A 20,855-nucleotide genomic window follows, 5' to 3' on the forward strand; every position below is an offset into this window, starting at 1 on the left:
AGCTGGATACATATCTGTAGATTCTTTAGGATTTTAACATTTTCTTTTGCACCATTTTGTGTACTTTTTAAAGGCAAAATTTATAAAAACAGTTCTCAGTTACAAAGTGGTTTTTTGGAGAGAGCTGCTGAATAAATACATCATGTTTTCAAACTCAAAAATAATCGTATGTATAATCGTGATTTCAATATTGACCAAAATAAATCATGATTATTTTGGTCAAGGGGAAAAGCCAGCGGACGCGCTATTGGCTGGTTTAACCCGATGACGACACGGAAGCGACGGCAAGCAGCCAATCGCGTACAGAGTCAGTTGAACTCGGCCCGTTGATCACGCATCTTGTGCTGAAGAAAGTGACTGCAGCATCAGACCAACGTACAACCTACGATTGGCTTGGTCTGGTAATAGCCCAGCTAGGTCACTACCACAACTGCCCCCTGACCTCTGACCTCTCCAGACAGGCCTGTACTCACCGAGGGAGAGGATGGCCTTCACGACGGCAGTGTTGATGGTGAGGCTGGGCTTGGTCATGGTCTTAGGAGGACCGACTTCCTGGCTCAGAATCCACTCGGACCAAGCGCTGATCTGGAAGGCAGAGCAGCGTGTTCAGCTCATGACATGCAGGGCAGCCGAGTGTGGTGGCTGCACTTTAAACCCAAGGTGAATCCAATAGGCCTGGTAGAAGATTAGATAGTAAAATAGTAAAAATATACTTTACGCACACACAACCGTTCCAAAGGTTGGGGTCACCCCGACAATTTCCTGTTTTCCATGACAATTCTAACTTTCATTCAACAGCTTTCAGCCGGGGTAAGATAATTGCACGAGGGTTTTCTAATCATCAATCCGCCTTTTAACACGAGTATCTAAACAAGTACCATTAGACCACAGGAGGGATGGTGACTGGCAATGGGCCCGTGCACACCTACTGTATGTAGATCAATCAATTAAAAATCAGCCGTTTCCAGCACGAACAGTCATCTACTACATTAACATTGTCTAGACTGTATTTCTGATTAATTTAAATTGAAAAAAACGGTGCTTTTCTTTCAAAATGAAGGCCATTCTAAGTGAGCCCAGCCTTTGGAGCGGTCGTGGCTCCAGCGTGCGTCTCATTGTACGCTACCTCCGTTTTGCGTGCCAGCAGAGTCTTGATGTCCGACGCGTCGTCCTCGAGCTTCTTGATCCGTACGGTGTAGTCCTCCACCTTCTCCATCAGCCCCTTCATCCGGGTCTTCAGGACCTCCTCCTCGGAGGTGTAGATGGCCTGCAACAGACGCAACGAGGCCGCTGTAACACCGGCTCTCCCTGGGTTGATGAGGTGCATCGTATCCCACCAAGATGGTTCTCTTACCGCCACTTGAGCATAGTGATTGGATAGTCTCTCTTTGAAGTGGAGGCAGAAGCTTTTTACTAGCGTTAGAAAGGTGACCTTCATTTCAACTTTTTGGGAATGTATCTCCTTCAACCTGCAGGTGGAGAAATCTTCACTTCAAAACCGTCCCAGCTGCACGCCACACACAACACAACCATTTCAACCCCGGATCAATACACGCGTGTATTCATTTAAAATGCCCCCATTTGTCCTATAGCTTGTTCTTGTATTGTAGGACTACGGTCCCGTCAGCAATATTAATATTAATTATAAAAATAAATATCTTGCTCGACATTTACATTTCTATGATTCTGCAGTTGCTTTCATCCAAAGCGACTTACAACTATCATGCACAGATTCACACCCCGACGGCGGAGTCAACCACGCAGGGCGACAGCCAGATCTTCAGGAGCCGTCACAGCTCGACACTCAACTAGGAGGAGCTGGGGATCGAACTAGCAACCTTCTGGTTACCAGCCAACCCGCTCTACCTAACCCCGGCCGACATCCTCTTAAATAGCGATTCCACCACATCTCATCAACATGATCCCACCCCGTAGTCCACTACAGTGCTCCACAGAGACCGCGTCTCACCTGGAGCTCATCAGCATGATGCTCTGCATGGCCTTCTCCGTGTGCTTGTCTACGGGAACCAACAGACCGTACATCTGCTTCCTGATGCTCTGGTAAGCCTCGTGGACATACTGGAAGCTGCAGGGTCGCGTGGGGGAGGAGGAAGCAAAGGGTCAGAGCTCGGAGACGCCCCCCACCGGCGGGCCTGCCCACGTTCTGCCTCGTACTGTTAGAGAACCGGTACTCACGAGTGAGCGCGGTGGTCCATGAGCTGGCAGTCGCGACAGGTGCGGACGTCACAGGTGTAGCAGTAGAGCTGGAGAACCTCCTCGCGGTGGAGGGGACAGTAGATGCCCGTGGGCGCCGAGTCCGACCTGGGGACGTCCGCTGTGAGGACAAACGGCGCTCTTAAACCAGGACCCGTTTCAACCAGGCCTACGGTCCTTAGTCAGGGAGACGTGTTGACCGGCTCAGGTGAGGCCGTCAATCAGCAAAACTCAATGACCAAACTAATTCCACTCGGTGAAGAACAGGAAGAACTCTGACTGAGTGCAGTGCATCTTTAGGAACTGGAACACGGAGACCACAAGACTTGCAGTAGTACATAGTGGTAGACGAGGGTCAAACGATGGTATGTAGACAGTTGAGGTTTGCCACGGATACTTCAGCGCAGGGGGGCTGGTCCCTGGGGGGTCATGCAGTCGGGGAAGAGGAACTGACCTGGGAGCTGGTCCAGGATGTGGTGGGAGCGGGTCACCTTCACCCTCTTGTGGGCTTCCACGCAGCCCCGGCACAGGGCCTCCCCACAGTCCACGCACCAGGACGTGGCCTCGGCCTCGCCGCCACAGCTGGTACACTACAGCGACACCCGGAGACAGAGCAGCACATGTAACAGAGGCCACAGGCGTCACTCACCACCATACAGCAGACTCCAGTTAAAGAGACCCCATTATGCTACTTTTCTGGTCTTAATTTCTCATTAATGACTCCTATAGCGCAACCTGACACGAGTCACAGGTTGCGCTATAGGAACCGGGGTTAACTGGTGTCCTACCTTGACCCACCTGTGCAAGAACTTCTGTCAAAAATAATTGAGCGGAGGGAAATTAGCAATATGCTTACATAACGATGTCAAGCCCAAGCAAAAGACTTTGTTTTAAAAAGGTACTTAGCCATTTGGGTTTATCTTAATTTGTATATCACAGGAAAATTATGTAATCGTTTAAGCTGCACTAAAAGGAGGAGCTTGTTTACCCTGTTACCACACACGAGAACCCCCTAAAGATTGCTAGAACCAGACCTAAGGGCCAGGTCTACTGCTACAGACAGAACCCCCATGAGTAGAGGAACCACGAAAGATAAGTAGAACGAAGGGCCAGGTCAAATGCTACAGACAGAACCCCCATGAGTAGAGGAATCCCCTAAACATGGGTAGAACCATCTAATGCAGACAGAACCCCCATGAGTAGAGGAACCCCCTAAAGATGGGTAGAACCATCTAATGCAGGGATGGGCAACTGGCGGCCCGCGGGCCGCATGCGGCCGGCATCCTCACTCAGTCAGGCCCGCACATAATAATAAAAAAAAAAAAATAAATAAAAAAAAAAAAAGAATAATAATTGTAGGGCACTATGAAATCCGCGATAACGAAAACGCGGACGGAATCACGGAATTGGACAATAAAAACGGAATCAACTGATCTTTTTTTTTTTTTTTAATTAAGCAGGAAAGTATTAAAAGTAACAAAGTTACAATTTAAAATGGGCCTGTCTTAGTAAAATAACTGATTTCCAGCAGGTTCCTGTTCTTTAGCACATATAACATGCAACAGGGACAAGGCACATCAGACGTAACATTTACAATATGCAGCGGAATGCAGCGGAATTCGCCATTATTTTGGTGAAATTCAGTTTCGAGGGAAAAGGGAAACAACACAGGTGACATTAACGTCACTGAATGTTTAGCAGTCACTCGCACAACAATGTTAAAAAAAAAATCCCCGGCCCACCACGCAAACATAGGTCCCGCTCCTAACAAGAAGCCGAAGAAGAAGTTGAAGCGCCCGTAATTCGGTTCTAACCCCAAATTCAGAGCCGAACAATATCCAAAACACTTCTATCCCTCAGGTGTTTTGTAGAATATGTCAACATACTATCGATTTGGAAACGCAAAGATACGTGAGATGACCACTTGAAGTCCAAAATCCATATGAAAAACAATGAACGCCGTAGCCAGGGCACGCCCCTTCAAACAACAATTTGAGTTTATAAAAAAAGAGTTTATAAGCACTTTAATATTTATGTCATGTTTTTATTTGAAGCACTAAAAACAGTGCAATGTTGTGATGTTTTAATAAATGTAGTCTTCTATCTGATTAAATTGTATTCGTTCGCACTTATTTGACACTCGTTCTGATGATTTTAAGTGTAAAAACGGAATTAATGAAAATTAAAACGGAAAAAACGGAATTTGGAAAAAAATAAAACGGAATTTGGAAAAAAATAAAACGGATTTCATATGGCCCTATAATTGATCGAGTTACAGAAAACTCGGTCAAGAAAGATGAGAAGAATTCATAGAATTCGAAGGCAAACCCATGCGTCTAGTTTGCTTAGAAGCGATATCAGTCATTAAAGATATCCACTTAAGTCGCCACTAAAATACTACAACTGCTTGTTGGGTTTGAGTTCATTGAGTTGTTGCACTTAATGTTGGCCACTGTTTTTCAGTTTTTTGACTTCATTGAATGATGATGTATGTGAGCCCTTTGCACTGATAAAAATACTGACCATTCATGTGGCTGTTTGAGCATGGAAAACATGAAATGAATGTATGTTGGTTCAATTAACATACCGTACATAGGTTATGATTCTGGATGATTTTTTAGGTAGTGGCCATCCCCAAAATGCACCAGAATACAGGAAATCATATCTACCAAATTCAAAATTGTGTAGCTTCTCAGCTCATGTTTAGTTGAAGTGTGCAGTCATGTTGCCCTCCGATGGTTATGATGAAAAATGTGGCCCTCTTTATCATGAAAGTTGCCCAACCCTGATCTATTGCTATGCTACAGACAGAACCCCCATGAGTAGAGGAACCCCCTAAAGATAAGTAGAACGAAGGGCCAGGTCAAATGCTACAGACAGAACCCCCATGAGTAGAGGAACCCCATAAAGATGGGTAGAACCAGGCCTAAGGGCCAGGTCTACTGCTACAGACAAGAGTTTGACAATATACTCCTGTCCTTATCTTACCAGTGTCCCCGGTTTATCTTTAAGCCAACATAAACATGACAATAGGGCCTAAAAAAAAAAAAAGTTTGGTTCCTGTTGGTTGTCAGTTGAGGTCATGGGTAGGTAGGGAATTTATTTTATTTTTTTATTTTATTTTTCCAGCGGCAGCGAATGATGAGTAGGTTTTTTTCATTTATAAACGAGAGAATGCGCTCATCCTTGTACAGAATGAAGAAGTGCTGTGCAAAAACGTAATTATAGTTTGCATCAAAAAAAAAAAAAAACGTTTTTTTTTTTTTAAAGCTCATAAAATAATATGGGTCGCACACAAATGGACAGGGTCGGTCGGAAACCGGAACCAAACAAAATTTTTTTTTAGGCCTAGGTTTGACTTTGTACCCTCCACACACTTAATGTATTTACTCTTCGCGATACTTTTGGAAATGCATTTGATATTCATCTGTATTCGGTACGCTTTTTACTTATTATTTGTTTAAAGGTCCCATGACATGAAAATCTCACTTTGTGAGGTTTTCTAACATAAAAATGAGTTCCCCTAGCCTGCCTATGGTCCCCCAGTGGCTAAAACTTGCGTTTGGTGTAAAACGAGCACTAGCTGTTCTGCTCGCCTTTGAAAAAACGGAGGCTCAAGCGCGCTGATTTGGAATGTCTGTGCTCATGACGTCATGAGGAATCTCGGCTCCTCCCCTTACTCTGCCTGGCCCGCCCAGAGACGTTGGCCCGCCAATGAGACTCGACCGTGCGAGCGCCACATGTGTGTGTGTGTGAATACACACACTGTAACGCAAGTGTTTCTTGTCGGTTCTTTGACGTGTCTTGTATTTCCACAACGAGTTTGTCGTGGGGGTTATCTGAGCCATGTTTGAGAAGGAATTGGGGGAAAGGAACTTTGGTTTGACTCGCTGAAGTACATGAACTGCGACATGCCGCCGGTTGCCGCGAGGCACCATAGCCCGGCAGCGGTCAGCTGGCAGCAGGCAGCGCGCGGTTCAGTCGACTTCAGGTTGATGTGAAAGTGGAAGAACCAGAGACGTCGCAGAACCCGACAAAGTCGTTTGTGATTCATAATATCGTCTGGAGGCGCACACAATATATTATATGATATAGATATCTATGTATTATATGATATTATTTAGATATAGAGCTCCAGGACTGTAACGCAAGTGTTGTACACTTCCTTGTTATTTGGCGCATAACGCGTCGGACTCTCGTCTCTGGTATTTCTACAACGAGACTCGTATTGGGGGTTATCTCAGCCAAGGTTGAGAATGAATTGGGGGGAAAGAACTTTGGCTTCGACTCCCTCAAGTCAAGAACATGAACCACGACAAGGAGGAGAAAGGGATCTTTGCCGGGCAGCGCTTAGGCACCTCCGCCTCCGGCGGTGGTCCCTCAGCGGGGCTCAAGCGGGAGACATTCGCCGCCAACAATCCCTTTCTCCATGTCGTGGTTCATGTTCTTGAGGGAGTCAAAGCCAAAGTTCCTTCCCCCCGATTCATTCTCAACTTTGGCTGAGATAACCCCCAATACGAGTCTCGTTGTAGAAATACCAGAGACGAGAGTCCGACGCGTTATGCGCCATCACACCAACAGCAGAACGGTTATCCAAATAACAAGGAAGTGTACAACACTTGCGTTACAGTCCTGGAGCTCTATATCTAAATAATATCATATAATACATAGATATCTATATCATATAACATATTGTGTGCGCCTCCAGACGATATTATGAATCACAAACGACTTTGACGGGTTCTGCGACGTCTCTGGTTCTTCCACTTTCACATCAACCTGAAGTCGACTGAACTGCGCGCTGCCTGCTGCCGGGCGATGGTGCCTCGCGGCATGTCGCAGTTCATGTAGCCTACTTCAGCGAGTCAAACCAAAGTTCCTTTCCCCCAATTCCTTCTCAACCATGGCTCAGATAACCCACACGACAGTCTCGTTGTGGAAATACAAGACGTCAAAGAACCGACAAGAAACACTTGCGTTACAGTGTGTGTATTCACATTGATGTGGACGTTGAAGAACCAGGAACGTCGGAATATCGGCTCACACAGCTTTTGGCCGTGATAATATGTATTAGATGATATAGATATCTGTGTAGGCTATATGATAATATTTAAATATAGAGCTCCAGGACTCCCGTGTGTTCTAGAATATTTACAGAACACGGCTAAAGGCTGTGTGCGCCTCGCCATTGCGATACATCCACTGTAAACAGAGCGCATGGTACCGTCCCTGGCTGCAAGCTGCTCAGGGCCACACCCCCACCCTCCTCCTTGACACGCCTACCGAAACAGCGCATTTGGGGGAAGCTCAATGTGCGACTGGCTCGGAGTGGCTGTAACTCTGCACCACGGCTGAATTTCAGGAACGTCTTTGAATACTGTGTTAGTTGCCCACTAATACCTATATTAAAGAATACATAAAATAGCATGTCATGGGACCTTTAAGTTGCTGAACCCAACCAAGTGGGAACCACAATGGAGCCTCTTCCCTGAGGAAGTGCAGACCCAGCAAGGCAGCTACAAAATGGTATATCCTGGAGAGTTTAGGATAGGATCAAAGACCGGGTGGTCTTGCTCTATTTTAGGTGATCCATGGACCATCTTGGTATATTGCTATTTGTTGAATCTTCGGTAAAACATACTTCATTGAATTCTCTTCTTTGTGCTTATTTTGTTAATATTGTCTTCCTTAAAGTTAAAGTTAGAGTTGATTCCTTATAAAAGCAAGGAATCACTTAATATAAGAAGTGTGGATGTTGGAGATCTTACGACAGAGATCTGGACATCTTTAGATGGGTAAGATCTTCAACACGTCCTGTTCCCATCGTAAAATACCTGCTCCCATGTGGTCCAGCTTGGTCAACCACAAAGCTACCCAAATCCCCCCCCCCCCCCCGGGTTGAATGGGAGTCAGTCAACCATGGGTCCAGAGATCCTGGGTACCACTGACCATTGGTACCCACCATGGGTACAGATCCTGGGTACCACTGAACATGGTACAGACGGACCATGGGTACTACCACTGACCCTGGGTACCACTGACCATGGGTACACTATATAGGGAATAGGGAACGAGTGTATAGGGAACGATTTCGAACACAGCTAGTGACACGATGAAGAGGGCAAAACGGAGTGCAGTATGGAGCCACTTTAAGTTGGTTAATGACGACAAAGACGCCAAATGCACAATATGTGGAAGTATTTTGACAAATGTACTTATTGTAAGTCGCTTTGGATAAAAGAGTCTGCTAAATGCCCTAAATGTAAATGTATTTTAAAGTACAACAACTAAACGACTTCATTGAATTACCACCTAAATGTGTCACATTCAGAAGGAAATTCAGCTTCTCAGAAGGATTGCCGCTTATCAATTAATCAATCATCGATCGATAAGATGAAACAACTATCGATTAATGAATTACTCGATAATTTGCATCCCTATATACTACCCACCATGGGTCCAGAATCCTGGGTACCACTGACCATGGGTATACTACCCACCATGGGTCCAGATCCTGGGTACCACTGACCATGGGTATACTACCCACCATGGGTCCAGATCCTGGGTACCACTGACCATGGGTACCCAACATGGGTACAGATCCTGGGTACCACTGACCATGGGTACAGATCCTGGGTACTGACCAAGGGTACAGACAGACCAAGGGTACCCACATTGGATACTAGGGGTGCCCAGAGGAACATACCGGGGAGGGTCAGCTGCCAGCATTACCCCTGATGCTACAGAACGCATACTGCCAGTTCAGGTAGGAGGCAGAGAAACACCAATGATGGTTGATACCGGAGCAACAAAACATTCGAGTCCAGACTACGCCGCCTCCCTCAAACATCCCCATGTCCGGACAACATCCCCATTCTCGGGACAAGCACAGATATTTCCCATTAAGAGCTTTGGTTCAACAGTATCCCAAGCCAAATAGGAAAGCAAGGGGCGTGGTTAAGCATTGACCCCAACAAGTTCATTTCAGTATGGTACAAAACCCCTGAATCTGCAGAACACAATCGTATTGGTAGGTTTTATTTGTGTCTGCATTTATAAAATACATTGCAAGGGCACAAATATTTTCAGTTGCTTTTGATGCCCTACATCCTCGTAACAACATGTTGCAGTACTTGTCGTCAAACATTCACAGAATAGACAATACGTACACATGAGCTTATTCAATCAACGTTGGTTGCACAGTCTGTTAACAGACAGAGAAAATCTATGGGTACAGAAAACACCTCCTCCTCCAAATAGCTCGGCTGCCTATAATGGAGGAGATTGAGCAATATGTTGCAAGCTGCTTTGCATTACATTTGGACAACCTCATAATTCTCAAGCCTCTGACCACCAGCCTGTGGACATGACCTAGGCTGCTGAAAATAAAAAAGATGAGCTGGCAGTTATAGCCTAAACGAATAATAGCTTGCACTAATGGTTGGTACTTAACTTGTTTAGTTTGGAAAGCTTCCTCTAAACTTGAGTCGAAAGTGCAACCAACTTCCCATAGGAAAACCTCTCTGCTATTCTCATCAATCACAATGACATCTGGTGTATTTGCTGTTATACCTTGAAATACATGGGGTCATTGCATTGAAACATTTCTGGTTTCACACATGAATGTTTGTAGAATAAAACAGAGGAATCAAACATGGGTGACACATCTTTGGTGATAATGTCGACAATTCTGTCATGCCTGGCTATTAGGGATGGGCGTGAGGAATCGATTACTCGAGTACTCCGCGTTACAAATGAACTCGGTTGGTGGACAGGCAAACTCGAGTTTGCATTTACACACACAAACAAAGTTTTCTGAAGCAAATGTATCAATTTTCTGTCGGCGCCACTAACGCATGCCGTGGGCACAAAGCAAATGAAATGTATCCATTTCTGTGTGGCGCGTTCCGTGCCGTGTGCAGGCACGCCAGAATTCAAAAAGTTAAGAGATGGCGGTTAAAGCAAAGCGCAGCGAAGAATTGAAATACTTTAAAGAAATAGCAGATCATAAGGTGAAATGTAAAATATGCCAAGCGAAATCGAGCTACCAGAAAGTACTATGCGGCAACATATGCTCCTGAAACACAACGGTGAGTTCAGGAGCATATGGGATTAAAGCTACGCAGCAAGACGTAGCTTTAATCCCGGCCGTGTAGAGAACATCACAACGCTGAGTATTTCCATCGTCCATTTGCTGCCGTTTTATTTGCAGCTTTAAATTATTTGCAATGGTTAGGCTACTTGTTTCGTTTTTGTTTTTTTTAAACCGTTACAGGCCTTGGTTCGACTTGATTTAAATTGTGAGACGCATATTTATTTTTGTATGGAAAATGAGTTTTGAACGTTTGCAAAAATAAATAATGAATACTCTGATAACTGACTGTTTTGCTGGAGAATAAGCATTACATGTTTGGTTGGTAATATTGCCGTTCATCATCAGGCCTATTCCTGCTGCAGATGCGTTGCATTCTGAAAATAGATTTGATTAAACGAGTACTCGATTGATCCTCGAGGAATTCCTTCGATCACTCGAGTTTGGAATTTACTACTCGTGCCCATCCCTACTGGCTATGTTTAGTCCTTGGTAAACATTACAGCCGTTTAAAATGTGGGACATAGACTCTATGGTCTGACGCTGTCCATGGTGTAGACAGTGAGTCATGATTATTGGGATACCAGATGGACAGATTCAGTTTAGTTGGCAGCACCTGGAGGAGTGCCTTTACCGTAAAAATTAGGATATCCTCATCGATAGCTGCATTTTTTAGAATCAAGTGGGACACAGAGTGATCAGCTGACTGGAGGCAAGCAAGCTTCCCTTGCAGCCTCAGTCTTGTCCAGCGCTCCTTTCTCTCTTGCTCTCTGAGCGTTAGAAGGTGCGCGCGCGCGCGCCGATGGTGGGGAGCGCGCTTGATGTTCCGTCACGGCTCATTGTTGCGCGCACATTTATTGACAGGTCCGTGATCACAGACTTGGAGACGCTCACTGTCTCGTTGTCTGCTCTTTTCCACTCCAGGGAAACACCAGTCCAGTCACACAGGTCGTTCAGATCGGGCCAGTCAGAGTTTACGCCAAACCTTGGTGCATTGGTGTCCAGTTTACCACTGGGCTTCTTTTTAAACCCAAGGAAGCTGGGGGGGTCGTCGTTTTCGGGACCTTGCGCCGCTCCAGGTCGAGAATGAGCGAGGCTCTGGTGATCTCTCCCACTGCCTGATCGTCGCTGTTAAGCATGTTTAATAAATGGGCAAGGCGTGTGGAAATATATGTCCATTCAATGTCTGTTATCCCCAGCCCCCCCTCCCGCTACTGCGGTCAAGTGAGCCACCATTTGTTCAGCCGCGGTTAAGCCAGCCGTCAGACAAAATCTTTCTGCGCCTTTACTCTAAACAGCCTTTGGGTGGCATCTCGCAACGTTTTCAAAATAAAACCCTTCACCTACGTGTGTGGATACATGGAACACTAGGCGTCTTACGGCGGCGTCTAGAATGTCCGCACTCGCGACCATCCTGCCAGTCAGCTGCTCACCCATAACATTGTGTTGGTAGTGGTACATGTACTTTTTAAATAACCATAACTTGCTACATTTTCAAACGGTTTACCAACGGTTTGGTTTCTTACAAACGTTATTAACGTGGTTATAATATTGTACCTATTTTAGAACATTATTCAATTTTTTTAGAATCTAACAATTATTCATCAGTATCAAGTATGCAGCGTAGGGCTGTAACGATACACAAATTCACGATTCGGTTTGTATCACGATTTTTGACCCACGGTTCGATACATCCCACGATTCTTTTAAATTTAAAAAGCATTTTATTTAAACAACACTTAAATACCAATTATCTTAATGTAACATTTAATAACAAATAATTTGGAACGCTGAACAGATTTGAACCGAAAGAATACTATTAAAGTATAGCTAAATTAATAAAGAAATAACCAAAGATTGCAGTTGGAGGATGCTTTTTGCTGGTAGGCATAATAGGGCCCCTTTAACTGTTTGGTTGGTTTATTCAAATATCCTTATTATCGCTTCTTATTAGGCTATGTAGCTTAAATAATGACATAATCAGGCCGCATAGAATGCAACATGTTTAATAGCCTAACTTTCAATAGATGAGGAAAAACATGAACGTCGCAATAACGAGGCAGTGTTATTAGTGTTACGAGTAGCATATGTGTGTGCGCGAGAATGGCAGTGTGCGTATGCGTGTGTGAGTGACGTCAGCGAGTGAGTGGACGAGCGAGGAGAGCGAGCGGTAGCGCGTGTGTCTAGTGAAGAAGCGAACGAGTCCGGTAGAATAAAGTACCCATCCTGTCAATAATCGGTGGCCGCTTCATTCCGACCTATAAGCAGACAAACTGCCAGTCAAATCACACAAAACAATAGAGACAGGATCACACAGGCAGTTTTTTTCGCGCTTGGCCCACTCTGGATAAATGTCGTTCATATCGCATATGAGGACTTCGACGGCTGTGGAGAAATGCAATCCTCCGTAGCCACGGAGAGCTGTGATCACAGAGAGGGCATCTCATCACATATTTACGGCATCGATAGGAGGGGGCGCTGTCAGCAGACAAATTATTAGCAAATTTCAATCAGACAATTTGACCCAAGAGTTAGAAAGGGCATATCGCGCTTCTGCCTTCTCACACCGCGAGACAGGATCGTGGCTTTGAGTATCGCGATTTTCGGTTTGATACGCGTATCGTTACAGCCCTAATGCAGTGCCGTAATGGAGTCGAAGGTCCGCACTGGCGGCCAACTTGCCACAGTCAGCTGCTCACCCATAACTCTGTGTTGACTTGGTAGTGGTACATGTACTTTTTAAATAACCATAACCACCTTGCTACATTTTCAAACGGTTTGTTTTGTTATAAACGTCAGAGATTTCGTTACGGCACTGCATACTTGATACTGATGAATAATTGTTGGATTCTAAAAAAATTGAATAATGTTCTAAAATAGGTACAATATTATAACCACGTTAATAACGTTTGTAAGAAACCAATCCGTTGGTAAACCGTTTGAAAATGTAGCAAGTTATGGTTATTTAAAAAGTACATGTACCACTACCAACACAATGTTATGGGTGAGCAGCTGACTGGCAAGATGGCCGCAAGTGCGGACATTCTAGACGCCGCCGTAAGACAGCTAGTGTTCTATATATCTACACACGTAGGTGAAGGGTTTTATTTTGAAAACGTTTCGAGATACCACCCAAAGGCTGTTTAGAGTAAAGGCGCACAAAGATTTTGTGTGACGGCTGGCTTAACCGCGGATGAACGAATGGCGGCTCACTTGACCGCAGTCTCCCGCTTATTGTGAAAAATGAAGTCACGGGTTGTGTGTGTGCTCATGCCAAACCACTCTCACTCGTTGTACAGTTTTGTTGTTGAGTTCGTACAGTACCTTCTTTGGTACAACTGATGACACACACACACACACACACACACACACACACACACACACACACACACACACACACACACACACACACACACACACACACACACACACACACACACACACACACACACACACACTTTTGTATTTGTTCAAGAGTAAAACAAACTATCGGACTGATATCGATAGATAGCCAAAGCTCCGGTATCTGTATTATGGGAGAAATGTACTCTTACATTTAATGATACTATGTAATCATTACCTTGCCTACGCTATATGAATCTAATAAGCGTGGAGAAACATTGAACAATGAGTACCACTCTCCCCCAAGCAAAGCTGCAGGATTCTACCAATATGGCTGCCGGGGTGAACGAGTGTACACAGTGACCTATGGAGCGACCCCGAGCTTGACATGTTTAATTTATGTAGCTAGAATGTTCCAACTATGGTGGAGGCCCCGGTTGCGGGACAAGAGTAGGTTGAGGAGAATGGGGGAGAGCGGGTTAGGGGTAGAGTATATCCCCAGGTAAGGCACGAATGAATGGGGTGAGAAGATGCTGTACGGGTATACCCGTACCGCATCGGGTATACCCATACCACACACACACACACACACACACACACACACACACACACACACACACACACACACACACACACACACACACACACACACACACACACACACACACACACCTCGTCTCTGGTATTTCTACAAATAGACTCGTATTGGGGGTTATCTCAGCCAAGGTTGAGAATGAATTGGGGGGAAGGAACTTTGGCTTTGAATCCCTCAAACACATGAACCACGACATGGAGGAGAAAGGGATTGTTGGCGGCGAATGTCTCCCGCTTGAGCCCCGCTGCGGGACCACCGTCGGAGGCGGAGGTTCCTATGACCAGCAACGATCCCTTTCTCCTCCTTGTCGCGGTTCAGTCTACTTCACTTTGATGAGGACGTTGAAGAACCAGGAACGTCGGAGAACCCAACGAGGTCGTTTGAGATTCATAATATCGGCTGACACAGCTTTTGGCCGTGATAATATATATTATATGATATATCTATGTAGGCTATATGATAATATTTAGATATAGAGCTCCAGGACTCCCGTGTGTTCTAGAATATTTACAGAACACGGCTAAAGGCTGTGTGCGCCTCGCCATCGCGATACATCCACTGTATACAGAGCGCATGGTACCGTGGCTGCAAGCTGCTCAGGGCCACACCCCCACCCTCCTCCTTGATCCGCCTCGCTCCTCCTCATTTGCATTATAGCTACAGACACCAAAACAGCGCATTTGGGGCAAGCTCAATGCGCGACTGGCTCGGAGTGCAGGGCTCCAGACTAACATTTTCCTTGGGTGCACTGGTGCGCCTACATTTTTAATTTGGGTGCACCAGCACGTATTTATGGTGCACACCCAAGTTTTGAGTTGTTGACGGGGGGGGGGGGTTGGACCGTGCCTGCCTTGCGCTGAGTTGTTGACGGGGGGGGGGCAACCGGGCAGCTGCACCGGTTGCACCGTCGATATTTACGCCATTGATTAATGATATTTTGACCATTAAATAAATGCCTTAAATAAATGCCGAATCTGTATCTCTCATAAAGAATATCGTCAGACAATGCCAAGGGATCGGTTCTGTCCCGAAAAACCCTCTGTCTCCGGAGAGACGCCTGTACGATAAGTGCGCCGAGGTCCATGGGAACACCCACAAATGGTGATGCCATTATCGGAGGAGGGGCTAGGAAGCTGCGCACGCCGATATAAGTAGCCGATCTCCGGGTAGACTCGCTGAAAAGCTGCTCCCGACCAGGTTTGGTTGCGAGCGTAAGTCACCATGGTGATACTGCGACGCTAAAAGAGATCGACTTCCATGGTACAGCTAACCCAGGTTTTCAGCTCAACATACCTCGCTAACCCTCTAATCGAAGCTTCGTAGTACAGGCCCCTGGATTGGGCTTCGCGGGTTTGTTTACCGCCGTTGCTATTGTTACCGGTCTTGCGTGTTCCAACGGTTTATTTTAGGTATCTAATAAATCGCTGTCTAATCAATACTTCACTCACTGCCTCTTCCGTGGTCATTACAATATTATGAATAGACTGCTCTGTAAAAAAAAAATTAATAATAATAATTATACCAGATACATTTTCAGTCGCACCGGTGCGCCCAAATAAAATATTTGGTCGCACTACCCCGAATTCTAGGCGCATGTGCGCCCAAATTAGGCGCACTCTGGAGCCCTGGAGTGGCAGTAACTCTGCACCACGGCTGAATTTCGGGAACGTCTTTGAATACTGTGTTAGTTGCCCACTAATACCTATATTAAAGAAAACATAAAATAGCATGTCATGGGACCTTTAAGAAAGCCCTTAAGGCCTAAAAAAAAAAATTGTTTTGTGTGTATGTGATTACGTTTTGGTACAGCACCTCTATAATTACGTTTTGGTACAGCACCTCTTCATTCTGTACAAGGATGAGCGAATTTTCTCGTTTTTAAAGGTCCCATGACATGAAAATCTCACTTTGTGAGGTTTTCTAACATAAATATGAGTTCCCCTAGCCTGCCTATGGTCCCCCAGTGGCTAAAACTTGCGTTTGGTGTAAAACGAGCACTAGCTGTTCTGCTCGCCTTTGAAAAAACGGAGGCTCAAGCGCGCTGATTTGGAATGTCTGTGCTCATGACGTCATGAGGAATCTCGGCTCCTCCCCTTACTCTGCCTGGCCCGCCCAGAGACGTTGGCCCGCCAATGAGACTCGACCGTGCGAGCGCCACATGTGTGTGTGTGAATACACACACTGTAACGCAAGTGTTTCTTGTCGGTTCTTTGACGTGTCTTGTATTTCCACAACGAGACTGTCGTGGGGGTTATCTGAGCCATGTTTGAGAAGGAATTGGGGGAAAGGAATTTTGGTTTGACTCGCAGAAGTACATGAACTGCGACATGCCGCCGGTTGCCGCGAGGCACCATCGCCCGGCAGCGGGCAGCTGGCAGCAGGCAGCGCGCGGTTCAGTCGACTTCAGGTTGATGTGAAAGTGGAAGAACCAGAGACGTCGCAGAACCCGACAAAGTCGTTTGTGATTCATAATATCGTCTGGAGGCGCACACAATATATTATATGATATAGATATCTATGTATTATATGATATTATTTAGATATAGAGCTCCAGGACTGTAACGCAAGTGTTGTACACTTCCTTGTTATTTGGCGCATAACGCGTCGGACTCTCGTCTCTGGTATTTCTACAACGAGACTCGTATTGGGGGTTATCTCAGCCAAGGTTGAGAATGAATTGGGGGGAAAGAACTTTGGCTTCGACTCCCTCAAGTCAAGAACATGAACCACGACAAGGAGGAGAAAGGGATCTTTGCCGGGCAGCGCTTAGGCACCTCCGCCTCCGGCGGTGGTCCCTCAGCGGGGCTCAAGCGGGAGACATTCGCCGCCAACAATCCCTTTCTCCTCCATGTCATGGTTCATGTTCTTGAGGGAGTCAAAGCCAAAGTTCCTTCCCCCCAATTCATTCTCAACTTTGGCTGAGATAACCCCCAATACGAGTCTCGTTGTAGAAATACCAGAGACAAGAGTCCGACGCGTTATGCGCCATCACACCAACAGCAGAACGGTTATCCAAATAACAAGGAAGTGTACAACACTTGTGTTACAGTCCTGGAGCTCTATATCTAAATAATATCATATAATAAATAGATATCTATATCATATAACATATTGTGTGCGCCTCCAGACGATATTATGAATCACAAACGACTTTGACGGGTTCTGCGACGTCTCTGGTTCTTCCACTTTCACATCAACCTGAAGTCGACTGAACTGCGCGCTGCCTGCTGCCGGCTGCCCGCTGCCGGGCGATGGTGCCTCGCGGCATGTCGCAGTTCATGTAGCCTACTTCAGCGAGTCAAACCAAAGTTCCTTTCCCCCAATTCCTTCTCAACCATGGCTCAGATAACCCCCACGACAGTCTCGTTGTGGAAATACAAGACACGTCAAAGAACCGACAAGAAACACTTGCGTTACAGTGTGTGTATTCACATTGATGTGGACGTTGAAGAACCAGGAACGTCGGAATAGCGGCTCACACAGCTTTTGGCCGTGATAATATGTATTATATGATATAGATATCTGTGTAGGCTATATGATAATATTTAGATATAGAGCTCCAGGACTCCCGTGTGTTCTAGAATATTTACAGAACACGGCTAAAGGCTGTGTGCGCCTCGCCATTGCGATACATCCACTGTAAACAGAGCGCATGGTACCGTCCCTGGCTGCAAGCTGCTCAGGGCCACACCCCCACCCTCCTCCTTGACACGCCCACCGAAACAGCGCATTTGGGGGAAGCTCAATGTGCGACTGGCTCGGAGTGGCTGTAACTCTGCACCACGGCTGAATTTCAGGAACGTCTTTGAATACTGTGTTAGTTGCCCACTAATACCTATATTAAAGAATACATAAAATAGCATGTCATGGGACCTTTAAATGAAAACAACCTACCTATCATTCGCTGCCGCTGGAAAAAATAAAATAAAAAAATAAAATAAATTCCCTACCTACCCATGACCTCAACTGACAACCAACAGGAACCAAACTTTTTTTTTTTTTTAGGCCTAATTCTCTTGTGAAATGTGTGCTTTGAGTTTTCTTGATGTGTGCTTATCAATCAACATTTTCTCGATGTGAATAAGGCCCCGTTTACACGAAGGGAAAACGCAGATATTTCCACGCAGTTTGGCCTCTCATTTACACGAAAACGCTGTTTTTGTCACAGAAAACGATCATTTCTAAAAACTCAGGCCAAAGTGGAGATTTCTGAAAACGCCGGTAAAGTAAAAGTGAGTGGAAACAGGGTTTTAGGTTCTGAAGCGTCACATTATGCGCCAGGAAATTCTTAACATCATATGAGCGCCCTATGTTTACAGTTTGTTTGTTACAGGAAGACGCACGTGTTATTCGTTGTTGTTGATTCTGCGGATTCTGATTGGCTTGCATGGCTTTAATTGCACTCAACGGTGTATTTATGTGTTTTGATGTAATCGACAACTTTTTTGAAAACGATATTGTGTGCACAATGTTATTTTTGAAAACGGAGGGGGGAAATATTCGTTTCTATAAATAGCCTGCTACGTATAAACCTGGCCTAAGGCTTCATGCATTTCAGGAATGTAATTGGCTCCTTCGGTTGAGAGTTTGAATCCTGATTAGAGCATTATGGACAACATTGAACAGCACCTGAAATTCATCAGCCAATCAACATTCCGGCTCATTAGTTTCCAAGAATCGGTTTGCCAAGATACAGTATGGCATTAAGGGGAACTTCTTTGTTGACCAATTTTCCTTCATACTGTACTCTGCAATATTAAGATTTCTTCCATTAGTGTTCTTGACAACAAATGTTTAATTTCCCCAGAATTTCAAAGATTTTTCAGGCATTTGCTTTTAAGAAAGCCCTTCATTCATTTGAGAAGTGTTTGCTTGGAGTCTTCTGGATGTGTGCTTATCAATATACATTTTCACCATGTGAATGAGGCTACATTTCAGGTTTGTCAGTGGTCTTGCGGTTATATTTTTACTTGTTTCTGTTCCGTACTGCAGCTGTTTGAGGTTATTTGGTTATTCAGCCACTAAGAGGCGCCATTGAATGCAAGGATGATAAATCACTCAATAGAAGTTGGCTTACTCCTGAACAATCTGTGCCCCTCACTTCGGAAATTATAGCTACGCCCCTGATAGTGATGATGGTAAAACATGAGGAAATGGTGGGGCAATCTTATAACGCGTTTTAAACCGAAGCCGAATGGATGGACCATGTGTTTAGCTCAGACAGTGAATATTAACCACCGCAAGACTAGCAACATAGAGAAGTCCACAAGGCATTGACCAGCTGTGGTCCCGACATTTAACACAGCGGACCTTTAAATTACAACCAGAACAACAACCCGAACTCCCGCAGCCTCACTGAACTCACTGAACACGTTGTTTAAACTCACCGCGGTCAGCATGAGGACGAGGTTCTTCACCTACTCCGAGATGGTTCGTCACCTACTCCGAGATGTTTTTTCTCCGACTCCGAGATGGTTCTTCTTCTACTCCGTCTTCTCCTACTTCTTAACTTATTCATCTACTAAGAGATAACCGGAGTAACCAAGCGCTGCGAGCCCCCATTGGGTACTGCCTGCTCCGCCGATCAACAAGATCAACCCTTCGTCCTCTTCTCTGCGCACCCTCCCCTTAACGTCAACCAATCACAGCGTCCTATTGTCGTGTATCAAAACCGTCATCCAAGCTTATCCAAGGAGAGGCTTTTACCTATCAGCAGTATCTCTGTAGCCTGGTCCTACCAGACTCTCGTGCTTCATTTCATTTGCACAGAGAGTCTGATACCTACTCAATAGTGGCGGACTCACGCCTCTTCCGGTAGAGCCCATGGGACCTATGGGCTCTGGAAGTAATTCTTTTCTGGTGCCAGTCTTTATAGGCACTGGATTACACATACGTTGTTTGTGGATTTAAATCATAATTTTTCGTGCATAGAAAACGCGAAGAAGTTTGATAGTGATAGGTTTTGTGTGAGGCCGTTTTGTGAACTACAGCCCCTTGCTGCTCTCGCCGAGAATGATATACGTCACCACCACTCTGGTACAGGCATGGCGATCTCTGCTCCACTTTTTTCCAAGGGGAGGATAACAGCATCGAAAGAGGTGAAAACCATTATAAGTCGGAGCATGTTGAGAGTTTCAGTGATGCCGATGGGGAGATTGTCGGTCTTGTCCACGCCAGTATGGGAGAAAAAAACATTACTTTTTATTTTAACTATGAGTATTATCAGGCCTATATTTCATATAGATACATTAATAGTGGAAAGTAGCTAATCATCTGTTTTTCTATAAGTGTAACTTGACACGACGCCAGAGAGTCTGCCCCAAACCTATTCCTGGTGATGTCAAAGCTTATCGACGTAAACCTAATGTTTAAATTAGTTACAGTTGCTGACCATATAGGAATGTATGGCTGACAGACCATAAAAGGAGATATTGTATGCATGCCGTGGTCGGTCATACCGGAGGATAGCTTGATGTGTGACTATACAAAGAGGCCGGGATCTTATGATCGGCAGTGCTTTGCAAACTGTTTGGCTTTGTTGTTGCTTGTTCAACAGTTAAGTCTTTTATGTCGTACTTGTTCCGGACTCCTCGATTCCTTATGCTCGCTTAG

The 20,855-nt window shown here is 45.3% G+C and overlaps 1 protein-coding gene across 1 annotated transcript; it reads right to left on the reverse strand.

The window, feature by feature from the left end:
- Window positions 1–473: 473 nt before the first annotated feature.
- Window positions 474–20,579, reverse strand: LOC115545714 (transcription intermediary factor 1-beta). The gene is made up of 6 exons (XM_030359121.1): window positions 19,631–20,579; window positions 2,669–2,804; window positions 2,197–2,335; window positions 1,970–2,086; window positions 1,127–1,267; window positions 474–585 (listed from the first exon to the last, which is right to left on the reverse strand). The coding sequence occupies exons 1-5, from the start codon at window positions 19,640–19,642 to the stop codon at window positions 1,237–1,239; spliced, it is 435 nt and encodes a 144-aa protein (XP_030214981.1). The 5' UTR covers window positions 19,643–20,579; the 3' UTR covers window positions 474–585; window positions 1,127–1,236.
- Between the last annotated feature and the right edge of the window lie 276 nt (window positions 20,580–20,855).

The sequence above is a fragment of the Gadus morhua genome, chromosome 6, assembly GCF_902167405.1.
Source record: "Gadus morhua chromosome 6, gadMor3.0, whole genome shotgun sequence".
Taxonomy (NCBI): Eukaryota; Metazoa; Chordata; class Actinopteri; order Gadiformes; family Gadidae; genus Gadus; species Gadus morhua.

Coding starts and splice junctions, on each gene's coding strand:
- LOC115545714 (XM_030359121.1), bottom strand. Junction 2,336..2,668: donor CATCCTGGACCAGCTCCCAG/GTCAGTTCCTCT, acceptor TTGTCCTCACAG/CGGACGTCCCCAGGTCGGAC. Junction 1,268..1,969: donor ATCATGCTGATGAGCTCCAG/GTGAGACGCGGT, acceptor CGTCTGTTGCAG/GCCATCTACACCTCCGAGGA.